We start from the raw sequence: 21482 nt of genomic DNA, 5'->3' as shown, positions 1-21482 counted from the left end.
GACTCTGAAAGTCTCAGAATTCAAACAAATTTAGAATTTGGACAATAGTAAATTCAAAATAATAGTTTTTAATTAAGCTATTAACAACACAAGATTTCTTACTTATCTCTAAACTTACTTAACTCTAAATTTAACTCCTCTATGTGCAAATGTAATGTGTGTGTGTGTATAAAGTCCCACTCTGAAAATTCAACCTTTAAAAATTCAGCATCATTTTAAAATTTAAAATTTCATTTCAGAAATATTTATAAAGCGTTTTTGTACATCATATCTAAAATTTAAAATTTCAGTTCAGAAATGTTTATAAAGCATTTTTGTACATCATATCTTCAGGCCTCTTTACTCACAATATGGCTATTTTCTTCCACGATTAATTCACAAACCCAGACAAGGGTTAAACAAATGTGGTTATTTTCTTTCACGATGAAGTCACAAACCAGACAAGGGTTAAAAGAAGTGGCCATACAAAGAGACAGTGAAGTGGTCTTCCTTATTTCAAAAGCCAGTGATTCTGTGTTCCCCTTTTCTCAGGAACACCAATTCTGGTTACTGTAACTCAACCCTGTCTTTCACAGGGTTTCAACTCCTGTAACACAGGGTTTTGACTTCTGTACTCTCCAAACTAAACTCCTCTTTCTCTCATTTTGATAATATATTTCTCCCATTTCTCATGTTATATGGTTCGTGACATCATTTTTGACTTTGAAGCTCATAAGGTCTTTTGACACAAATGTGCTGAAAGCATTTATGTCCACTTGTGTCTCTGAGGAGTCTGCTTTCCTCAGAACTAAAATGGCTCTGCTTTTGAAATAACACCAATATCTCAAGAACATCATAAATCCTTTTCATCTTTTTGACTCCAGTCATCATCCATTTTCATCTCAAACTGGTTTCTGTCTTCTATCTCAAAGAACCTTGTGTGTTTAAAATGCTAATGTGTTGTCTTTATGCCCCTGTAACCACCCAAATGAACTTACTAAGAATACATCTACTAAGACATTTATAAATGAGAAATAAATTTAACATTAAAGATTAACATAAATCTGTTACAAGAGCAGCTGAGTTGCTCCAACGTTTCAATGTTTTTCATTCACCAATGTAAACAACTTTCTTATCTCTAACTTGTCTCTCCCTTCAATAATTTTGTACGTTTATATAAGATTCCTTCTCATTCTTCTAACATCCAGCAGGTATAGTCGCAAGAATCTCTATCTCTCCATGTCTTTGTCATCCTCATCTCTAGGATAATGAAAAGGATGGTCTGTGCCAAAAGCAAAAACTAGAGGAGCGGGAAAGATGTGAAAGGTGATGGAATCATGATGAATAACCTGCATCTCTTCCATTCTGGTCTTCTACATTCTTTGCTCACTATGTGGCTTCCTCAACATTGGAGAAACCAAGCATAAATTAGACAACTGATTTGCAGTGCATCTGCACTCTGTCTATTGTAGCCATTTCAAGATTTCAGTTACATGCCATTATAATTCTCCTTTCCACTCCCGAACTGACCTCTGTCTTGAGTTGTCTCCATTGCTACAAAAATAATAAATGTAAATTGGAAGAGCAATATCTAGTCTTGCACTTGGATAATGATATGGACATTGAATTTTCCAATTTCAGACAACCCACACCCCTACTGCCTACACACTCACTTGTACACCTTGTTTTCTTTGCATATTATTTGCCATTCCAACCCTTCTGCCCCTTCTTGGTCCCACCTGCCCATTATTCTTCTCCCCACCTTGTTCCACCTATCATGTCACACCTCCCTCCCCCACTATCATTTACTACTTTATTTTCTCTTCTCTCTGACTACTGAAGCAGGGTTTTGACTGAAAGTGTTGCCTTTCAATTTTTGTCTCCATAGTGCAAAGTAACTCCTTGAGTTGTTCCAATGTTCTGGTTTTTTATTAAAATGAAAAGCAATCATGATAAAGAGTGTGAAATCGAGACTGCTAATTTTTTAATGGGACAGCATAACAGTTCTTTCATACACTATCTTTTCCGACTTACCAAGAGCTAAGTCACAGAAGTTCTCTCCACCTTACCATTTCCAACACATTACATGGACCAAGAAGCTTAATGTGTTGGAATTACTGACTCATCTTATTACATATGTTCCCTTTGTTCGATACATCCCACCCCGATCTTCACACCAACGTGTATTTCTCTCGTTCCTCGTTCTGATGTAGGATCACAGATCTGAAACATGAGCCTTTAACTTTTCCACAGATGCTCCCTGACCTGAGTTTCAACATTTTCTGTTTTTATTTCAGAGTTTTAGCATCTGCATTTTAAAAAAATGTTTAGAACCTTTACAGATCTCTGCCTTGGGAGTTAGTTTTCAGCCAGTTGGCTGCTCAGTTACAACATTTCTAACTGTCTCCTCCAGATTAAGTAAACTGTTATTTTTTCATCTGGACTTGTTCATTTAAATCTAACAATTGATATTTTCTCTAAGCATTTCAGCAATAGGATGTGAAATGTATTGCATGTTTATTCCATTTTGCATTATATTTATTCTCCCATTTTATTTAAAAGCTAAAAATTAAGATTTTTTTTTCAATTTAGCTCAAAGGACTCCAAAAAAAGTGCAGGAAATTCCTCACCCTCTGGCTATAGGTTATCTGATGTCATCCTTGTTTTCCACTGACACATGGGGAAAAAAATACCAATATCGTTGGTCTAAAAGAAGAATGAAATAACACATTTTAGAAACTTCACTTTCTCATGTGTTATTTATGAGAACTATTTGGTTAGAAACCAAAATAGCTTCTTGACACATTTTGTTCATTTGACTTTTTTTTCAAACAGCGATAAACTAGAGCCCTAGTTGTCTGGCCTGTGATGATGGATGGTGCTGCAGGAACATCATATGATGTATCTGTAGAGTACATGGCAATATATAGCCTTAGGTACCAATTTCATGGATTAAATGCAGGGCGAAGTGGCTCTCTCTTGTAGATGATTAGAAATTTTTTGTGCCATAAACTCGAGGACAGTGGTGATCTTAGCAAGGCAAAAAAGATAGTTAACTTGTTCTTTTTTGGACCACATCACATTCCTAAGATATCATTTATTTTGTGAAAAGAGTGCAAATCTATTTTTAATTCACTGAGGTTTTTAAGATGACAGCTCTTCTGGTTGTGTCGAGCTCCTTCCGTATTGTTCTTAAACATCAACCCAGATTTTGTGCATTAATCTCTAATGTCGAGCTTGGATGTGACTTTCTGTCTCACTAACAGTCATTCTCAACCTTTTTACATCCCACTTTCAATAATCCCTATTGCCATCGGTGCTCTGTGATGAGTAAGGGATTGCTTAAGGTGGTATGTGAGTGGGAAGGGAAGGTGGAGAATCACTGCTCTGGACTCGATCGTTACTGAAATATTTTGTTTGAGGAAAAATTCTCATTGGCCTATTTCCTTTGGAGTTATGAAACCGTGCACATAACGAGTCTGTGATAGTACAGATTCTATCACCAACGTGTATATGTACATATGTACAGATGATAGTGTAGGATGACTGTGATTGGCTGACATTGTAGCCACACCGACTGGCAGGTCTTAAAGGATTGCCCCTAGCCAGACCAGGTCATTCTGGACTGGTCGACCTACTTGTGATATGCTCCAGTCTTTTAGTTAATAAAAGCCTTGGTTTGGATCAAAAAGTCTTTGGTTCTTTGACACACATTACAGAGTCAATTAGGTACGATTAAAACAGTGGTTATCAACCTTTTTCTTTCCACTCACATACCACCTTAAGCAATCCCTTACTAATCACAAAGCATCTATGGCATAGGGAATACTTAAAGTGGGATGTGAGTGGAAAGAAAAAGGTTGAAAACCACTGCAACCCTTGCTGTCACATTGTTAGCCTGAGCATGCCTATCCATGTCTCTTCTCTTGTCAAGGGATTGAATCGTAATGTGAATCTTTAAGGTGAATTTAAGGTGAAACATGCATATCCTATAATCAGTGGACCCTCTTTTCCCACTCCATTTGACCTAAGTATAGTAATCTTGGATAAGAATCTCTGCAATTGTTCACTTTTACCATCAAGTGAAATTGCTTTGTGATGAGATGCTAGATTATCAATCAATAAATTAAATGGAGTTTGTGACAGCTTTATTAGCCAGGTTTATTCCTTTCTTGAAATCTAGCTATGCCAAAGCTTTTGGCACTAAATCTTCACTTTATTGAACACCAGAGCTTTGGCCTTTAGTTTTTTTCCCTCAATTTTTGTCTTGGGGGAATTATATTATCATTTGTTCATATTCCCTTTCCTTTAAATAGAAATACTCTTTTGGGTAAATTGTAATTTTACTTGGATATCAATATGAACCTGTGGGGCTGAATTTGATTTATTTTTTTCTCATTTGTTCATTTTAATCTTTGGATTGTCGTCGGTTTCAGTAACCTCTGCTTCCAGGGTTGATTGTTTTTAAGATTTAATCTAAGAAATTCACGTCACAAATCATTTTTCTGTGGTACTGGTGCTTACAGAAGTATAATTACAATGTAATTTTTCTAATGGTCTTACTCTGGCTATCTTTCACATAATCAAATTGTTGGAAAGAAGAATGGTTTACATTATTTTCCTACCCTCTCCCAATCTTCTATTGTTCCTGAAGACAACGACTCTTTGCTGAGGTAGAATTCAAGAGCTGAAGATTTCAAACACTGAGATTTGATCATTCGATCTCTCTTTAAAATGATCTATGAGTCCAGATGAAAGGTAAAGTTGCTGAGTTCATCTACATGAAGGATTTGAATAGGAAGCATGAGTGACTAAGTGAATTACGGTAAAACTCCAAAAAAATCCAGCACCCTTGAATGCTGGACTGGCAAGCCCTATTAATATTCCAACGTAGCTTTAATTCACTTTTTTTTAAGGTTACCCTATGGTATTATAAATTTTACAGTGAACAAGTTGAGCTTAAAATGAAACAGAACATTTTCAGTTTAAACAAAGTGAAGAAAATGAGGCCCTGATAAGTTTAAAGGTAGTGTGGTAAACTGAACCCAGTGTGTGAGTCGCCAGAAATTCTGAACTATCAGACAATAGATTATTGGAGTTTTATTGTGGTCCTACTAAATAATTTTATGTATTTATAAGAGAAGTATCTACTTCCAATGCTAATCTTTTTGCTGTCTATAGGATAATGGAAAATCTTTAAAAGTATTCCTGTCAAAAATGCAAAGATTGAATTCAAAGTGCTAATTTATCTTCAGTTTATCAATTTATAACCCCTTGGCATCTTGGATGCGGTCCAAGTATTGGAAAGAGATAGGAAGAAGAGAATTTCAGACAACAGACAAGATAAACTACAATTATGGAGTTTTGAATAGGATGGGAAGGTAAATTAATGAATGGCAAATGTTTACATTTAATGACAAATAGGGAAGGAATGGGCTTGGACAGCAGGAGATAATGCGGCATAGTGAATTAGAGGCTTTGGTGGCTCACTCCAGGCAACAGTGTGGTCTACAGGAAGGGAAACAAATCTCTTAGCAAGAAATATCACATAGCGTGAGAGTTGCCACTGATTCAGTACAGGGCCAGGTAAAACTATAGAGACTTCCCTGCAATACTTCCAGCTGAAGTGTAGCAAGGAAATAGAGCCATTAGTAAGAGTTCAAGTAAAGTTAACAGCTGATATCTTGTAAAAGGGTCCAAGGTAGTTTGGAAAGATGAAGTACCAGAGTCTGTATTCACATATTAAGAATTCTTCAGGAAACATTCTGAACTGATTGAGATTATCATGGTGGAGCACAATAGAGAATAGAAAAGACACTCAGGCAGTTGGAATTTTAATTGTTTTACATATGGGATATTGAAGTTATTGAATGGATTGGTTGGAGAAGCAGGGGAGGTAAATAATTAGCAAAACTTAAAGGAGTATAGCTATTGAGGATCCGAATGATCGAAAAGTATTAATTTTTGAAGGCTGGTCATGTTGGGTGTTTTTTCTGACTTCAGTACTTCATCTTACTAAGATTCCAAGTAGTTTAGTATTCTTTATTTGTTGGATTAAATTGAATTATTCAGATGAAGTGATTTAGATCCAGCAAGTTGAGTTTTCACTCCAAAGGTCAGTTACCTACAATTTGAAAGCACAATGTTATTGAAAGTGGAAAAACACAAAAACTGTAGAAACTTAAATCTTGAGTGAGCAATGAGTGGGTAAAGCAGAGATGGAGCCAGTGGAATTAGATAGATGAGAGAGTTACCTAAAATTAGAAAAAAATGTTCATGCCATTAAGTTTAAGGCTTCCAAGAGGAATATGGTGTGATTATGATGTGATGTTCCTCAAGTTTGCATTTAATCTCTGACAAAGGATGAGGCAGAGGACAAGCATATCAGTGTGGGAATGGTGAAGGGGAATGAAATAGTGGGCTCAGACCCACAAACAGAGTGCATGTGTTCAGTGAAGTGATCACCCATTCTGCATTTGGTCTCACTGATGTCAAGAAGACCATCATAAAACAATAAAATTTAGAAATAAACAAGAAAATGTTCCGTTACATTAATGAAAATAGTTAACATGAGGGGAAAAACAATATTAAAACATATCGTGTTAAAGCAGGTTTAAGAATCATGAAAAAAATTCATAAATGTGCATCACATTCTATCAAATTTAATATTGGTATTAGTTATGGCATATCTAATCTTTAAATTTAAACAACCTAAAATTTGGCACATCTACTGGACATAGGTAGGCAGAATAGAATCTTTCCACCTAAGCAAAATAGATCTTCCAGCCATAAGCATTGTGAATGAAACAAAATGGCGATCGGATGGCGACAGATGTATATCTTACATCAACACTCCATATAGCTCCATAATTGCATTTGGCTATAAGTTAACAGCTAAAATTGTAAATAAAGAATTGAAAATTTCTTTCCAATAAGATTCTAATGCCATGCAAAACCAAGATAAATGAATTAGCGATGCCACATCATTGCTACACCTGTCGCGTCAAGGGTTGACATCTGGAAATGTACGTGCCAATTTATCTTTAGACATATGTGCCCTGTGTGTAACCTTAAATTGGATGAGTGAGTGATGGGTACAGATTAAAGATGTATTAACAAGTTTAAAAATCCTTTCCCACAAATTGTCAGAAATAGTTCATTGCAAATCCTATTCCCTTGCTCTTTTCATGTTATCATTTGGAACCTAATATAATTTTGATATTATATCATAAGTGTGAACAATTAAACCCTTCTCGGAGGGATGCAAAAGAAAAATTACATCCACAACATCTACTTCCTGAGCATAGGGAAAATTTATTAATTGTGTATTGAAAAAATTCCTAATCTGAAAATACCAAAAAAAAAAAAAAAAAATGGTGAATTTGGAAGATTAAATTTAGTAGATAGTTGCTCAAAAGACATGAGACAACCATCAACATATAGATCATGAAAGCAACCAATACCTTTCTCTTTCCAGTTAGAAAAGGCCTGATCAATCCAGGAAGGAGAAATAAAACTGGATAAAGAGAAATTCTTCGGTCCAAAAAATCTGCAAAATTTATACCATATGCGTAAAATATGTTTAACCATGGGGCTCTCTATCATCTTATTAACCTTGGTTAAAGAAAAAGGAAGTGCAGCTCCAAGCAATGATACTAAAGAATATTTCTTAATTGATTTCAATTCCAAAGTTATGCATAGAGGGCAATCTAACATCATAATATTGAATCCAAAAAAGGAACATAGCTAATATTAATAGCCCAATAATAAAATCTAAAATTAGGCAAACCCAGCCCTCCATCCCTTTTGTTTTTTGTAAGATTTATTCAATCTTGGACTCTTATTTTGCCAAATATAAGATAAAATAATGGAATCCAAAGAGTAAAAAAAAAAGTTTTAGGAATAAAAGTCAGGATTGCCTGAAAAAAAAATAGTAATTTGGGAAGAGCATTCATTTTAATGGCATTAATTTGACCAACTAATGTCACAGAAAGAGGTTACCATTTAGTCAATGATCCTTTCACCTGTCCAACCAAAGGGATAAAATTTTTCTTGTGATTCTTCATAACTTTAACACCTAAGTAAATTAAAAAAATTAACTGCCTTAAACAGGATATTATTGTAAATAGATATGTAAGCATTAAAAGAAAATAGCTCACTCTTCTGAAGATTTTATTTATCGCCAAAAAAAGCCTAAACAATAATGTCAATATGGCAGGGACAGACTTCTCAGGATCTGAATTGTATAGTAACAAATCATGAGACTTTAGGAACCCTGTCCTGCCCCCTCTCTGAATCCCTATAATGTCCTCTGACATCCTAAAAGCTATAGCCAATGGATCCAAAGCTAAATTAATCATTAATGGACTCAGAAGGCTCCCTTGTCTAGTACCATGGTATAATCTAAATGAAATGGACTGCTGATTGTTAGTAAGGACAGAAGCTATGGGAGAATGGGTGGAGATGCCTCCTCCTCTCAATGAACACCAGACTTTGAAACTCTGCTGCAAGAGAATGGAGATCTGGGTCAACATTTTACAAGTGTGGAGAATGCCATTAAAGAGCTTACCACTATAGTAAGACATGTGGGTGAAGCTATTAATGATTTAAATGAAAGAGTAGACAGAGCCGAGAAAGATCAGAGGAACAATGGGAGAATGATATATCAATTTAATCCAGGAAACAAATACCAGACCAAAGTTAAATCTTCTCAAAGTTTCAAACAAATACTACCATTGTACCCTATCAAAAGCCTTTTCTGCATCCAAGGAAATTACATATTCTGTCGTTTTAGATGATGGTGAATAAATAATATTCAATAAACAGAAAATATTAAAATATGGGTAACAATTTTTAATAAAAACTCTGATCATTAGAGATGACTAAAGGTTAAAAAAATTCCAATCTATTATCTAACATTTTAGAAAGTGTCTTTCACATCAACACGTGGCCATGCTGGATGGCTGAGCTCTCCAAGAAAATCCTCTGAAAGACAACCAAAAAGTGGTTTTAATGAAAAATTTTCACCTACTAAAGTGTGGATACATCTTTTAAAGAATGACTATACGATCCCACGGGAAGAAGCCAAAATCTGTGATGGAAAAAGCTGAAGCCTCGCCAGTCACCTCAACAGAGTGAGGGTGGAGATGCCTCCTCCTCTCAACGAACACCAGACTTTGAAACTCTGCTGCAAGAGATTGGAGGTCTGGGTCAACATTTTACAAGTGTGGAGAATGCCATTAAAGAGCTTACCACTAGAGTAAGACATGTGGGTGATGCTAGTAATGATTTAAATGAAAGAGTGGAAAGAGCCGAGAAAAATCTTGGCAAACACAATAAAGATAAAAGATTTAAACGAAGGATGTATTGAGGCAGTCTAACCCTAAGGAGAGAGATTATTCATTTTATTCAAAAAAAAAAATGACTCACATACCAGAATAGATTTATTTTTGCTATAGTTGAGTCTGAAAGATCGAGTAGTAAAAACTGAATACTTATCTAGGCTGCACTCAGATCACTTGGTAATACAATTAGTGGAGAAGCAGGAAAATAAATAGATGGCGATTAAATAAGATGTTACCAAAAAGGAAGGATTTTAAACAATTTATTTGACAACAGATTGAACTTTTTTGTGAAACTAATTTGGGATCAATGGACAATAGCTTTCTAATATGAGAACAATTATTTCATATACGTAAAAGATTAAAATAAATAAATAAATTGGAGATGGAAATAGGGGAATTAGAAAAGGAATATCAAAGGATGGGAAATAAAGACAAATAAGAAAATCCAATACAACACCTTACAAACATATAGAATAGAAAATAACTGTATTTAATACAAAACAGAAATATTTTGAATTGGGAGAAAGAGCGCATAAATTATTATCATAGCAACTGAAGGCTGAAGAATCAGTGAGACTTATAAATGTGATTTTTAAAAATGACACAATTACATACAATCAAAAAGAAATAAATGAAACATTTCAACAATATTACAAAAATTTATATAAATCTGAATCGCCGGGGGATGAGGCCGAGAAAAGATAAGTTCTGAGATGAAGTGGAACTCTTGAAGTTGACTGATGAGGACAGACAGGAATTAGATTTACAATTTACCAGGGAATAAAATGAAAAAAACACCGGGGATGCTTCAAGCTAATAAAGCCCTGGGCGAGGATGGATTTCCAGTTGAGTTTTATAAAGAATTTAAAGAGCTGTTAATGCCCCTGTTTATGGATGTAAGAGAAGAAGCAGTGAAAACCCAGAAATTACCAGATTCCTCTCAACAGCAATTATTACTGTGTTGTCCAAAAAGAAGAGATCCTATGAAAACTTCATCTTATTGACTTTGAATGTAGATTACAAAATAATAGCAAAAGCATGAGCAAACAGATTGGGACAATTTTTACCTAAATTAATTCATGTAGATCAAGTCAGATTTGTTAAAGGGAGGCAAGCGTCAAACAACTTGGTGCATGGAAAGACCCCAATATAGTAGTATCTCTAGATGCTGAAAAGACATTCGATAGACTTGAGTGGCCTTTTTTTGTTTAAAACATTGAAAAAGTTAGGTATTGGATGAGGATTTATAAATTGGGTTAAGGCTCTTTTCCAAAATTCACAGGCAAAAATAATAAAATAATAACCAGATATCAGGAATGTTCCCATTAAGCCGTTCGAGCAGGCAGGGCGGCTCCTTTTCTCCAGCACTATTTGTTATGGTGATAGACCCTCTGCGAGAAATGATCTGGGATAATCCTAAAATTAAGGGCTTCGAAGCCAGACAAGTTCAACACAAGATTAGTTTGTTTGCTGATGTATATGTCTGAACCCAAAGGTTCCATGGAGAAATTACAGGGAATATTAATAAAATATGGGAGAGTATCAGGATATAAAATAAAAATGGAAATAAGTGAAATTTTGCCAATAACAAACCAAAATTATGAGCGCTTTAAAGTAAACTGTGTGTTTAAATGGAAAAATGATGGGATTAAATATTTAGGAATCATGCTCGATAACAATTTGAACGATCTAAATAAATTGAATTACTCTCCCTTGGCAAAAATAGAAAAAGATTTTCAGAAGTGGAAGGACCTGCCCCTGACCTTAATGGGAAGGGTTAACTGTATTAAAATGAAGATCATGCCAAAGATCCAAAATTTGTTCCAATCAATACCAATATATTTATCAATTAAGTTTTTAAAAACAATAAATGGTATGGTTAGGCAATTTTTCTGGAACAATAAAGTGCCGAGGATGGCAATAGACAAATTAATGTTGGACTACAAATTGGGGTTTGAGGCTTCTGGATTTTAAGAAATACTATCTGGCTTCAAAGGTGAGGTTTTTGACATTCCTTTTTGAAGCGGAATCACTGAATTGGGTACATATGGTGTTACATGGGTTGGAGGAAGCATCAGCCAGATTTTATTTATAGGTGGAACTTGAAATTAATTAAGAAAAAAAGCTGATCCTATATTGATTAATTTGATTTAAAATATGGCAAGACACCAATGACATAATAGAAAGGAAAACTGGAATTTCTATCAGGGCCTCATTATGTAACAATCCATTGCTGCCTAATGATAATGGGGAAGAGGATTTTAAATGTTTGGTCCCAGAAGGGGATTAGGTATATTGCCGATTGTTATAAGGATGGAATTTTAATGTCATTTGAACAAATGAAGCAAATATGATGTCCCCAATGGCACCTTTCTTTGCTCTCTGCAATTAAGAGCTTTTTTAAGAGAAATTTGGGGAAACAATATGACTCCTCACGGGTCAAGTCAATTGGAATGAATTTTATGGGTGGGTAATATACCTAAGTTTATTACTCAAATTTATTTTGCCCTCCAGACAGATTGGAAAAATCTCGGAATACATAGGTCCAGGGAAAAATGGGAAGCAGATTTAAGCAGTGAACATATCAGAATATTCCTGGGCTGAATTGTGTAAAGAAGGGGTAACGTCGATTATTAAAGTGAGGTATGGTTTGATGCAATACGATTTTCTTCATCAATTACATTTGACTCTGCAAAGATTGCACAAATCAAAGCCTGAAATACCCGACTTTTTTGTATTTTTTTTAACTAAAGCTGGAAGAGTTGGCCTGAATGCATTTATTATCATGTTTTCTTGTGCAACAGTGAGGCCATTGATTCCATGAATGAGGAGGGTGGATGGGAGGGGTAACCAAGGTCATGCACCTGGCTGCCTTCCTCTTGTATTTCTTTTGACTTCAGGACATATAGGAAAGCTATTTGGCCCATTGAGTCTGTGCTGTCTCTCGAAGCATTCCCATCTTTTTGATTTCCCAATTTATTCCCCTGTAATATGTTTTCCTTCATATACAATTTTTCCTTCCTTTTGTAATGGGAGGTTGCATTTGGTTTTCATAATTACAGGAAAATCATTTAACTAATCTAAAATAGATTTGATTACAATATGATGCACTGTTTGCCAGCATAGCTGACCTTTTCCTGGATGAGACTTTATAAAGTAACCTTGCTATCTTTCTGAAATATTTTTTAATGGGAATATGCATTAATATTTTTCAGGTTCTCCTCTGGTTGTCTCTCTCATTGGTGCTCTTTTGCGAGAATTTCCAAATCGTTGGGCTTATTACCTTAAACAGCTGCAGGGTAAACAGTTTAAAAGAATTCGCAAGTCATCTTCCTATGATTATGAGGCACTCGATGAGGCTATGGCAATTAGCATTGAGGTATTGGAGGAGGGCCATAGAGAATATTACAAGCACCTCTCGATACTTAAAAAAGATGTGAAAGTACCTGCGAAGGTAAGTTCCAGTGCTTTGTAATAACCTGTGAATTCGCTTTTAGAAGTTAATTTCTGATATTTTTTAAATCAATGGGGTAATATGTGGGAGTTTTCTGTATGGATTCCCCTTCTGTCCATCTTTTCTCTCTTGGGTCATCTGCAGGCTGGTTTTTGTTAAATTCTTGGGATAAACTGGATCAGGAAAGATGGAGCAGAAGGCCTTGACATCCTCCCATCTTTTTGAAAGATTTCCAAAGAAAATATTAATTTCATTTCCTGGTGTCTTCTCATGGCGTTGTTCAGAGGGAAACTCCCCAGACAACCTATGAACCTTTCAGACACTTTCTGTGACAGTATTTTGGATAGCGCACCAGTTAGTGCCGCTGCCTTAAGCTCCAGAGATGAATTTCAATTCTGACTGCTTATGCTATCTGTCCAGAGTGCCTGTTCTCTCCCACATCCCAAAGATTAATTGGTTTGCTGCAAGTTACCCCATCTGTGTGCACTCGTGCCAAATTAAACAATTGAGAGTTGATAAGTAGGTAAGAGAGAAATCAGGGAATAAAGTGATGGGGAAAAGACAGATGGATTGTTTCCTTGGGAATGGGTTGAGTTGCTTCCTTTTTCATGATGTCTAAAGTAAAATAATGGTTATCTTTTGTCACAGACTATACGTGGGAGAATATAAATCACATTTCTGTATATGTTTGTAGGCAGTTGTATTTACGCCATCAAGCTACTGGCTCAAGGAAAGGAGGCAGGTGACAAAGCAGAAAGCCATGTCTTCTTGATGGTTTTCTGCCGTTGAAACACTGACGCTCTATTTCCATGAGCTGTTGTCACTTCTGATGAAGATAAATATGAGAATAAGTTTGCTGTAGGGCCTTTCCTGTATACAGTAGTTTATTATTTAATGTGGGGTTTTGAGTAGGCTGAACACAGTGATGGCCTCCACATATGACTGTATGAGATTATTGAAAAGGTACTTTGCCAAAAGAGCTGTGTTGTGGAATGAGCCGAAGTATCTGTAGAATAGTTCCTGTGAATATTCATACTAATATATCACTTCTGTGCTGAGCAGTTTTGAAATTTTGCACTTGTAAAATAGTGGATCTGAGATGACATCAATCCATTTGACAGCTTTTTTGAAAGTAATTGTGGACAATGATAATAAAATCTAGTGGAAAGGCTAAAACATTTTGTTTTGAAATGAAATTTTTGCAGACCATTGTTGAATCTAATCCTTGCTAACAACTATACGTCCTTTGGGAAGTACCAAACCAATGCAGAATCTTGTTATACATCCTCACATTTGATAGCATCAGGATTCAGATTTTTTTTTCCTCTATTTGTATGTTGGTTCTTTATATAATAATTCTTTTGTATAAGAAAACTGTTATAGCGGCCAATTAAAAAAGAACACTGACACAACATTTTGTGAGTTTGGGTGAATGTGCTGACCACGTAGTTCTGCTATCTTTCAGGCTGATTTATCCTTTTCTGAGGACTGAGGCTTATCTTTTAATTTGTGCTCACCAAGCATACTAAAACAAACACAAAAGAGTTCTCATAATTGCTTTATAGGATAGATTGCCAATTTTTGCCAAAGATGTCTTGAGTTTTGGAGTACTACCTTGGGCGATTGAAAATTTAGAACTTTAGATAAAGATTATATGAATCTTGATCAAAAAAATTGGTGAATATATATTGACTGATATTTGCAAATAAAAATCATTTCATTATCTTGAACAGGTTCTGTGTATTCTGTGGGAGATGGAAGTGGAAGAAGTGGAAGATATTTTACAAGTGTTTGTCAACAAATCTTTACTATTCTGTGACCGGAACAAGAAGTCTTTCCAGTATTACCTGCATGATCTGCAATTGGACTTTCTGATTGAGCAAAATCATGATCGACTTTTGGTAGATCTTATTTAATAAATATATTTTCCTTCTCTTTAATAATTTTCCCATTTTTCAATTCAGACATGCGACTTAACATGTGTCAGTTTTACTTGCAAGTAACTACCAGGTGGTCTACGCGCAGAGACATATTACACATGGAATTTTTATGAAGTGTTTTGATGCACAAGAGGCACATGGAACTGATCATTTTATGCCAAGACAAGGTGTAAAGTAATAAAGAGGGTGTGCTATCTGCATTGAGTATGTACTGGGAGCTTAGAATGCTTTTGGTTGTTCGATAGTTATCGCCTCAAACTGTGCATCTTGGCGCCTCACAGTTTGGCGGGCAGCAACCTCCTTTGAAGAAGACCGCAGAGCCCACCTCACTGACAAAAGGCAAAGGAGGAAAAACCCAACACCCAACCCCAACCAACCAATTTTCCCCTGCAGCCGCTGCAACCGTGTCTGCCTGTCCCGCATCGGACTTGTCAGCCACAAACGAGCCTGCAGTTGACGTGGACTTTTACCCCCTCCATAAATCTTCGTCCGCGAAGCCAAGCCAAAGAAAAGAAGTTAGTAGTAAGGTGTTGTGGGATGGCTATGAAGTAATCTCAAATAATTTTATATTCTTCAATTCCTGCTTTCACCAGACACGCTAAATGAAATATTTTGACCCATTGAACAATCCATTCTCATGTTAATTTTCCCTGTAATCTATTCTTCTCAAATTCACATCAATTTTTCCTTGATTGCACCACTAATCTCTACATTACAGGCAATTTCCAATGGTCATTTAATCCACCAACCCCTGCCTCTTTGGGATGTGGGAGTAAACTATAAGCACCCAGGGGAAGCGCGAACAGTGACAGGATGAACGTACAAACCCCTCACTGACACAAAGGTCAGGAGTGAACTTAATCGCTGAGCTGTGAGGCAGCAGGCTCTTTTTCCTGGAGCACTGTGCCACCCATTTGATACTACTAGATCAACTTACAAAACCATTGGATAGAGCTCCATTATCTCTCAATTATTTCAATAATCACTCCATTATTTAATACATCCAAATTGTGGTTGAAGCCTATAATTGGTGCAGATTTTCAATTTTAATTTCTGACCAGTGTATTGGTAGAATTAAATGAGTACAAGATTTTTCTAATTTATCCATAGTATTTGATTTATTATTAAACATTTTGAGAGTATTTATTGAATTCCTAATTGTTTTTATTTTACTTAGGATTTACATGCCAAAATGGTTCGGCAGTATCAGAAGACGTATACAAAGCTGTTTCCATCTCCTTCTGATGAGGATTGTATATATTGGTACAGTTTTCTGGCTAACCATATGGCAAAAGCTAATTTGAATAAGGTATGTACTCATTTTGTAATCACCTGACCTAGCTTTCAATTACAAAAATTACAATTGACAACTTGTACTGGTCATGGAACTCTGTCATGATCTGATTGTAGCCCTATCCATTACTGATGTGTGCCAAGACCACTATACAAGTAATCAGTTGTGTTAGTCTCTCAAGACCTCAGATGGCTTCTTTACATGTGGAGACAATTTCAATTTCTTGGCTTAATAATATTATCTGTGGCCATAGATTTGCAGTTCTTCATTGTTTTTATTAACAATTTGTGAAGAGTAAAATATAATTCTTGAATGCAATTTATATTTACCGTATATGATGGTATTCAGAACCCGAGTTTTAGCATGAGATTTCAGGAAAGATTTGTTTTCGGGTATTTGCCTTCACTCATTTCGACAGAAACCCTCCAGCCTTGCGTGATTGAGATGCTGATGCTTTCTCATACACAAGCAGCGGCAGCAGTATGTCTTGCCTGCTGCACATCAAGGCTTAGGCTGCATCCTCCCCCCCCCCACCACACTTACAAACACACGAGGGTTGGAGCAAGAAGAGCCAGGGCAATGGGCAGGGCCCAGGCCCTCCATTGCGGGGAGCAGACAATCAATCGCTTGCTTTGAGGGGACCGCTGGGCATCGGTGATCATGCTCCATGCTGAGCCTTTTTCAATGAGCACAGCCCCCCCTGAACAGATTGAATGAGACACGTGGGTGGGTGGCAGTGAGCAAGCGGCCTGTTGAGCTGAGCTCGACAAGCTGCTCGCTCACTGCCACCTGCTCATTCAATTTGCTCGTGGGCCCATGCTCATTAAACAAAGCCTGATGGAGGTCCAGTGCTCCCCTCAAACCACTGTGGGAGAGAGCAGGCGGGAAGGAGCAAGAGAGCAACCCTTCTTTCCGGGCGAACTGAGCGGCGGCGAATCTGGAAACCATAGGCCATCCAAGGAAAGGGCTTCTTGAAGCTGAATGAGTAGTTCAAATGGTGGCACCAAAATGTAACCTTTGCTTATAGGACCTATAATTACCCTTTGAGGTAATTTTAATTTTTTTTGGGGGGAAGGGGGTCCTACATGCAGTTAAATACTGTTCTTAGATTTCAGGCTGCTGTAAATGTAACTGAAGAAATAGCTAAGAACAGATTTTGATTGTGCTATCACCAGGAGGACATTTTTCATGCTGCAAGGAAATTAAACAAAACACACAAGTAGACGTTATTAATTTAAGATGCCCATAATTGTTACATTATAGACAATGGGTGAATATCTTTTTTTTTTTTTTTTTTTTTTTAAATTTTTTATTTTTCACACCATAAATCACAATAGCCATGATATACACTTTTTCTTTTCCACACATTTACAGTGACTTTTTCTCCCTCCCCCCTCCCTCCTCCCAAGCCACCCCCCCATCCCTCCCCCCTCTCATCCATTTTAGTTATACAATCTAGGTTGCATTAATTCAGTTAGACAATGTTGTCATTCAACAAAAATACACCAGAAATTCTACTGAGTCCATTTTTTTCTTCTCTTCTCCTTCCATCAACTTAGGTAATGTTTGTTCCCGGTAGGTTTTCGCTATTGTATTTAATGTAAGGCTCCCATACTTGTTCGAATATTTCAATATTATTTCTTAAACTATATGTTATTTTTTCTAATGGAATACATTTATTCATTTCTATATACCATTGTTGTATTTTCAAATTATCTTCCAATTTCCAGGTTGACATAATACATTTTTTTGCTACAGCTAGGGCTATCTTAACAAATCTTTTTTGTGCATCCTCCAAGTCAATTCCAAATTCTTTATTTTTTATGTTACTTAGGAGAAAGATCTCTGGATTCTTTGGTATATTGTTTTCTGTTATTTTATTTAATATCTGATTGAGATCATCCCAAAATTTTTCTACTCTCTCACATGTCCAGATTGCATGAATTGTTGTTCCCCTTTCTTTTTTACATCGAAAACATCTATCAGATACTGTTGGGTCCCATTTATTTAACTTTTGCGGTGTAATGTATAGTCTGTGTAACCAATTATATTGTATCATACGCAGCCTCGTATTTATTGTATTTCTCATCGTTCCAGAGCATAACTTCTCCCATGTTTCCTTTTTTATCTTTATATTTAAATCTTGTTCCCATTTTTGTTTAGTTTTACCATTTGTTTCCTCATTTTCCTTTTCTTGCAGTTTAATATACATATTTTTTATAAATCTTTTGATTAACATTGTATCTGTAATCACATATTCAAGGTTACTTCCCTCTGGTAAACTCAAGTTGCTTCCTAATTTATCTTTCAAGTAGGATCTCAGTTGGTAATATGCCAGCGCTGTATCTCCCGTTATATTGTACTTATCTCTCATTTGTTCAAAGGATAAGAATCTACTTCCTGAAAAACAATTTTCTATTCTTTTAATCCCTTTTTTTTCCCATTTTCTAAAGGCAAGGTTGTCTATTGTAAAAGGGAGTAGCTTATTTTGCGTCAATATTAGTTTTGGTATTTGGTAATTTATTTTATTTCTTTCTACATGTATCTTCTTCCATATATTGAGGAGATGGTGTAATACTGGAGAAGTTCTATGTTGTACCAATTTTTCGTCCCATTTATATAATATGTGTTCAGGTATCTTTTCCCCTATTTTATCTAATTCTAGTCTCGTCCAGTCTGGTTTTTCCCTTGTTTGATAAAAATCTGATAGGTACCTTAATTGTGCGGCTCTATAATAATTTTTGAAGTTTGGCAATTGTAAGCCTCCTTGTTTATACCATTCTGTTAATTTGTCTAGTGCTATCCTCGGTTTCCCCCCTCTCCATAAAAATCTCCTTATTATTTTCTTTAACTCTTTGAAGAATTTTTCTGTCAGTTGTATTGGCAATGCCTGAAATAAGTATAGTATCCTTGGAAAAATGTTCATTTTAATACAGTTTATCCTTCCTATCAGTGTTAGTGGTAGCTCTTTCCAATGCTCTAAATCGTCCTGTAGTTTTTTCATTAGTGGATTGTAATTGAGTTTATATAATTGGCCTAGATTTTTGTTTATTTGCACACCTAGGTATCTTATTGCCTGCGTTTGCCATCTGAATGGGGATTCCTCCTTAAATTTTGAGAAATCCGCGTTATTCATAGGCATTGCTTCACTTTTATTTACGTTTATCTTGTATCCCGACACTTCTCCATATTCCTTCAATTTCTTATATAGTTCTTTTATTGATAGTTCTGGTTCTGTTAAGTACACTATCACATCATCCGCAAACAGACTGATTTTATATTCCCTGTCTTTTATTTTTATTCCTTTTATATTATTATCTCTTCTTATCGATTCTGCTAGTGGTTCTATAGCTAGCGCAAACAATAATGGTGATAGTGGGCATCCCTGCCGCGTTGACCTGCTTAAGTTAAATTGCTTTGATACATGTCCATTTACTGTCACTTTCGCTAACGGTCCCTTATATAATGCTTTAATCCAATTAATATACTTCTCCGGTAAACTGAATTTTTGCAATACTTTGAACAAGTAATTCCATTCTACTCTGTCGAAGGCCTTCTCTGCGTCTAAAGCAACTGCTACTGCCGGTGCTTTATTTCCTTCTACTGCATGAATTAAGTTAATAAATTTACAAATATTGTCTGTTGTGCGTCTTTTTTTGATAAATCCAGTTTGGTCTAAATTTACCATTTTCGGTACCTGTTCTGCTAATCTGTTCGCTAATAGTTTAGCTATTATCTTATAATCTGTGTTTAGCAAAGATATTGGTCTATATGACGCTGGTGAGAGTGGATCTTTCCCTTGTTTTAGTATCACTGTAATTATTGCTGTTTTACATGAATCTGGTAAGTTTTGTGTCTCATCAATCTGGTTGATTACATCCAGGAGGGGCGGTATTATTAGGTCTTTAAATGTTTTGTAGAATTCTATTGGGAGTCCATCCTCTCCTGGTGTCTTATTATTTGGTAAATTTTTTATTATCTCTTGTATTTCTACTGTTCCAAATGGTTCTGTTAATTTATTTTGTTCCTCTATTTGTAGTTTTGGTAGTTCAATTTTAGTCAAAAATTCATCTATTTTCCCTTCTTTCCCTTCGTTTTCGGTTCGGTATAATTGTTCATAGAATTCTCTGAAGTTTTCCTTAATTTCTTTTGGATTATATGTAATTTGTTTGTCTTTTTTCCTTGTTGCCAATACCGTTTTCTTAGTTTGCTCTGTCTTAAGCTGCCATGCTAGGATTTTGTGTGTTTTTTCCCCTAGTTCATAATATTTCTGTTTTGTCTTCATTATATTCTTCTCCACCTTATATGTTTGTAATGTTTCATATTTTATTTTTTTATCCGCCAATTCTCTTCTTTTGGTTGTATCTTCCTTTATTGCTAATTTTTTTTCTATGTTTATTATTTCCCTTTCCAACTGCTCTGTTTCCTGATTATAGTCCTTCTTCATCTTGGTTGCATAACTTATTATTTGCCCTCTAATGAATGCTTTCATTGCGTCCCATAGTATAAACTTATCTTCCACTGATTCCGTATTTACTTCAAAGTACATTTTTAATTGTTTTTCAATAAATTCTCTAAAATCCTGTCTTTTAAGTAGCATGGGGTTTAATCTCCATCTATACATTCTTGGAGGGATGTCTTCTAGCTCTATTGCCAATAACAGGGGTGAGTGGTCCGATAATAGTCTAGCTTTATATTCCGTTTTCCTAACTCTCCCTTGTATGTGGGCTGATAACAGGAATAGGTCTATCCTTGAGTATGTTTTATGTCTAGTCGAGTAGTATGAGTATTCCTTTTCTTTTGGGTTTTGTTTCCTCCATATGTCCACAAGTTTCATTTCTTGCATTGATTTAATTATAAATTTGGTTACTTTGTTCTTCCTGTTAATTTTTTTCCCCGTTTTATCCATATTTGGATCCAAATTCAGATTGAAATCCCCTCCTATTAGTATGTTCCCTTGCGTATTAGCTACCTTCAAAAAGATATCTTGCATAAACTTTTGATCTTCTTCGTTAGGTGAATATATATTAAGTAGATTCCAAAGCTCTGAATATATCTGACATTTTATCATAACATATCTCCCTGCTGGATCTATTATTTCCTCTTCTATTTTAAATGGCACATTTTTGCTAATTAATATAGCCACTCCTCTTGCTTTTGAATTATACGATGCTGCTGTTACATGTCCTACCCAATCTCTCTTTAATTTCTTGTGCTCCAATTCAGTTAAATGTGTTTCTTGGACAAATGCTATATCTATTTTTTCCTTTTTCAGTAAATTTAGTAGTTTCTTCCTTTTAATTTGGTTATGTATTCCATTAATATTTAGAGTCATATAGTTCAGCGTAGCCATTTTATATTTTGTTTATCTTCTCTTTCCGTTTTTCCATCATTACCTTTCCTCCTTTTCCATTTCTGTTTTCTTATTTTCAACTCTTTACCAGACAACATTCCTACAACATCCAACATTT

General features: G+C 35.6%; 1 protein-coding gene across 10 annotated transcripts in view; it reads left to right on the top strand.

Annotated features, from left to right (window-relative positions):
- apaf1 (apoptotic peptidase activating factor 1) overlaps positions 1–21482 on the top strand; it is a 189055-nt gene that overhangs the window by 46179 nt on the left and 121394 nt on the right. For 9 of the 10 annotated variants that reach the window (XR_011347950.1, XR_011347951.1, XM_069908393.1 and 6 more), the window contains 3 exons: positions 12539–12777; positions 14511–14678; positions 15895–16026. Coding sequence is in view for 7 of the 10 variants with exons in the window: in XM_069908393.1 (XP_069764494.1) it covers positions 12539–12777; positions 14511–14678; positions 15895–16026 (539 nt within the window). In the remaining 3 variants the exon portion in view is untranslated. Of the gene's footprint in view, positions 1–11837; positions 11967–12538; positions 12778–14510; positions 14679–15894; positions 16027–21482 lie in introns of those variants that run through there. The other variant, XR_011347952.1, reaches the window with a different exon arrangement.

The sequence above is a fragment of the Narcine bancroftii genome, chromosome 13 (assembly GCF_036971445.1).
Source record: "Narcine bancroftii isolate sNarBan1 chromosome 13, sNarBan1.hap1, whole genome shotgun sequence".
In the NCBI taxonomy this organism is placed as follows: domain Eukaryota; kingdom Metazoa; phylum Chordata; class Chondrichthyes; order Torpediniformes; family Narcinidae; genus Narcine; species Narcine bancroftii.
This window is presented reverse-complemented; position numbering and strand designations above follow the sequence as displayed.